Below are 3,590 nucleotides of genomic sequence, written 5' to 3'. Positions count from 1 at the left end.
AGAGATAATCACTTTTAACTCTTTACTAATTATTGTGGTCTTTACCTCTGTGTCTCTAAATAATGTGTTTGTATCGTCATTTCTTAATACTTAAGTTCTCTGGATTATCCATTGACTTCCCACTGAGGAAGGCAAGGATTTAGTTCTCTTATATTCTTCACCTCCCACCCCAAACACATGTATGCTTCCCAGCCCCACCCTCTCCATTTTATTTGTATTGGTTATTCAGCATTTACAAAACATTATTGGCAGTAGGGCTGTGTAATAGACTATGATTCTTTCTTAATCTGTGCATTCATTGTTTTTCCTAGAGATTTAATAACTTTTTTTTTGCCTTATTAACTTATTTTTTCTGTGTATTTATCACTGATTTGTCCCCAAACACTTACTCAGTTGTATGAATCTTTTCTTCGTAAATTCAGACACATTAGGCATTTTATCAGTTTTGTCTTTTTAAAGAGGTCTCTTTCAGACCTGTGACCTGCTTTCCCCTGGGCAGTTTGTCCTTGTGGCCTGCTGCTCTCTTTCCTGGCTGCGCCTTTCTTCTGGGAACCTGTTTTCTTTTTCATTTTTTTCTTTGTCTTTTCTCATTCCTTTTCCTGTCATTATTTTGTTTTAATTGGAGAATATTTCTTCACATCTTTCATAATTTCGTGTTTTTGTATCTCCTATGATTTTCTTTGTGTTTAATGACCAGTAACTATTAGGTTCACAGCTTATTTCTAGGTGGACACTTATTTGCGTGTTGGCTCTGACATCTGCTGTGGTAGCCGAAAAGATGTATGGTACTAGTGTTTTGGATTACATTTTCAGGTTTAATTGCAATGAAATTGAAGTCTTAGGCACTTTATGTCTCTTGGCACTGGCCTAGATACCTTTCAGATCTTGCATATGGGTCCGTGCTCATTATAGGGAGAGTATACTCATATGAAGCAATTTCAGAGTAGCTTATTATTAACTATGATTTAGGATGACTAGGGTCTACATTAGTAAGTCTTCAACTACAGTATCATTTTGAAGAAAAAATCATGTATATGTCAGGTTTAAGATTCTTTATTGGAGCTTTGCTGTGATGGCATTCTTGTTTAATATCAATTAAACATCCATATAGTTTAATGTATGTCATCAGTTAAGTATAATTTTTTTGGATCTGACAGACTTCTTAATTTTATGTCTTTAGAGTTCACTGCACCCAAGAAGAAAAGAAAACACAGAACAAAGAGCTTGGTGTAGAGTTCTTAATTTTGAACTTTCTGACAGAAGAAAAGATTTGTATTTTGTGTATTGAAATACAGTAAGACTGCCAGTATTAAAAATAATTCTTCTGAGAAACCATAGGTTATTCCTTTGAAATGGAAATACTTTAACATAGTTCTAGGATTAAAGTACAAAAAATTAGAATAAGAATTTATTCTGAAATTTAATTTTAACATTTTCTTTTATGAAATGTGCATAAAGGGAGATAAAATTTGGATTTAGAATGTAATAGAAATAATCCTGTTATTTGCAAATTATTAATATTTCCTACAACTTTTTGTGATATTATACTATGTTAGTATAGTTTTGGTAATAGTAACTATTGTATTTAAAATCTTTTTCCTTGAAATATTAATGTTTATTACATATGAATGGCTAATTGTTTTGTATCTGCGATCTGGTAATGGATTTGTTTATGATGTATGTTAACTATTTTATATGTTGTATGGTTAAGTACATTAAAATTTTTATCTTACTTTATTTTTTAATATATGAAACTTACATGGTTAGTAACTTATGTGATTGATAATTTAGGAAGCTCAGTTTCTGCCTCTGCAACCAGTTAAATATTCTTTGGTGCTTGTTGTAAAGCTTCCTTCGGCCTAACATTTACATGTACACATGTATGTGTATGTATATGTATACATCTGTCCATATATCTGTATATTATAATTAGTAAATACACTGAGTACAACATTTAAATACTCATTATTTCTAATAAAACCTTTAAGAATGGTAATGTAAATTCCAGAATGTGACTATGGTACAGAATAGTTGGTACTCTGAAAAAAGTTCTGTCGCTTCCTGAATGTGCCTGTTAATTTCTCATTTGAGACATTTAAGTGGAGATTGCCTGAGCCATCTTATTTGAATTGCTACCGATAGCAGACCATCTCTATATCATGTGGTTGGCTCAGCCTGTCTTACAGTTGAATCTACTCCATGTTGTTTTCCAGCAGTGTATATTCAGGAATTCTGTAAATGTCCTGGGAGTGACAGACAACATGTGATATCTATAATCTTTTCAAAACAAAATACTAATGCTAACCCAAATAAAACTTTAATGTATTAAAATCTATGTTATCACACTAGCCACTAAACAAAACTGTTTCCCATGACTGACTTCAGATGTTTCTGGTAATAGATGGGACAGTTTTCATAATGTGGATGGGCAGAGCTTCTGGGATTTAAATATTCCAGGTTTGGGGCACTCGGAGGTATCGGAGGTATGGGTCCATTATTGGCTACTTATATACCAGGTTATTTGTTAGGACTTGTCTGATCATTAAAGTTTACAAACATTGTACAGAATATAGTGGTTTGCCTTCTATTTTTTTCATAACAGTGTTTATAAAATACAAGGTATCGTTTCACTTGTATAATGAAGAAACTACCTCCGATGGAAAGTGGCTTGCCCACATTCACAAAATTAGTAAGTGATACATCTGGGGATACAAATACAGGGCTCTGGCATGTAATTTCAGTGTCATTTTATATAAGCCTACAGAAATGGAAATCCAGAGGGATACTTTTGACTGCAAGCGCTAATGTCCCATTTCAAAATGGCTTAAACAATAAAGTATTTTTTTATAACCAGTTGAGTCTTGGTGCTGAGTGGCTCTGGGTTATATACTGTAGTGCGTCAGTTCAGTGATGGCTTCATATATCCAGGTTTGGGTACTCAGGGAAAGCTTTATATCAGTGTAGGGCACTGTTTACCAGCCAAGTTCCCAGATGCTAGCCAAGGGCCGACCTTGCCAGCAAGGCTTTCTAAGGGTAGCAGTCTCAGGCCTGCTATGTTATATCTTTTCTACACAGGTAGGTTCATTTCACTTTTCACTATTTTAAACAATGCTACATTGACCTTTGTGTGTATATCTTGGCTCACTTATGTTGATATTTCTGTTAGATAAGTATACACATGAATTTGCTTGTCAAAAAGTATTTGTGCATAATTTAAAATTTTTGATAATTATTGCCAAATTGAACACCAAAAAAAAAGACTGCAAGTTTACATTCCTACTAACAGTATTTATTTGCAGGGGACTCTCCACACCTCCATTACACTGGTTGTCAATCTTTGTAATTATTGTCAATTGATTATAGCCTGAATTTTAACAGCAGAAAATCTAGAAAGATAGATAAAAGTAATGAAATTGTACTAAGCAGATGTGAGTTGTTATTGGTTTCTGACAGACTGCAGTGCTTGAGCTGATAGCAAGTTTTTCATGAATATTCTTTATTGGAGCTTTGCTGTGATGGCATTCTTGTTTAATATCAATTAAACATCCATATAGTTTAATGTATGTCATCAGTTAAGTATAATTTTTTTG

The 3,590-nt window shown here is 33.3% G+C and overlaps 1 protein-coding gene across 1 annotated transcript in view; it reads left to right on the top strand.

Annotated features, from left to right (window-relative positions):
* The window catches only part of SNAPC1 (small nuclear RNA activating complex polypeptide 1), a 25,146-nt gene extending 22,578 nt beyond the window's left edge, over positions 1–2,568 (top strand). The window contains exon 10 of the mRNA XM_011384670.2: positions 1,181–2,568. Coding sequence (XP_011382972.1) covers positions 1,181–1,233 — 53 coding nt within the window. The 3' untranslated portion in view covers positions 1,234–2,568. The remainder of the gene's footprint in view (positions 1–1,180) is intronic.
* Positions 2,569–3,590: the final 1,022 nt, after the last annotated feature.

Source organism: Pteropus vampyrus, unplaced genomic scaffold (genome assembly GCF_000151845.1).
Source record: "Pteropus vampyrus isolate Shadow unplaced genomic scaffold, Pvam_2.0 Scaffold15, whole genome shotgun sequence".
NCBI lineage: Eukaryota > Metazoa > Chordata > Mammalia > Chiroptera > Pteropodidae > Pteropus > Pteropus vampyrus.
The sequence above is the reverse complement of the archived record's forward strand: the minus strand, read 5'-3'. Positions and strand labels throughout refer to the sequence as shown.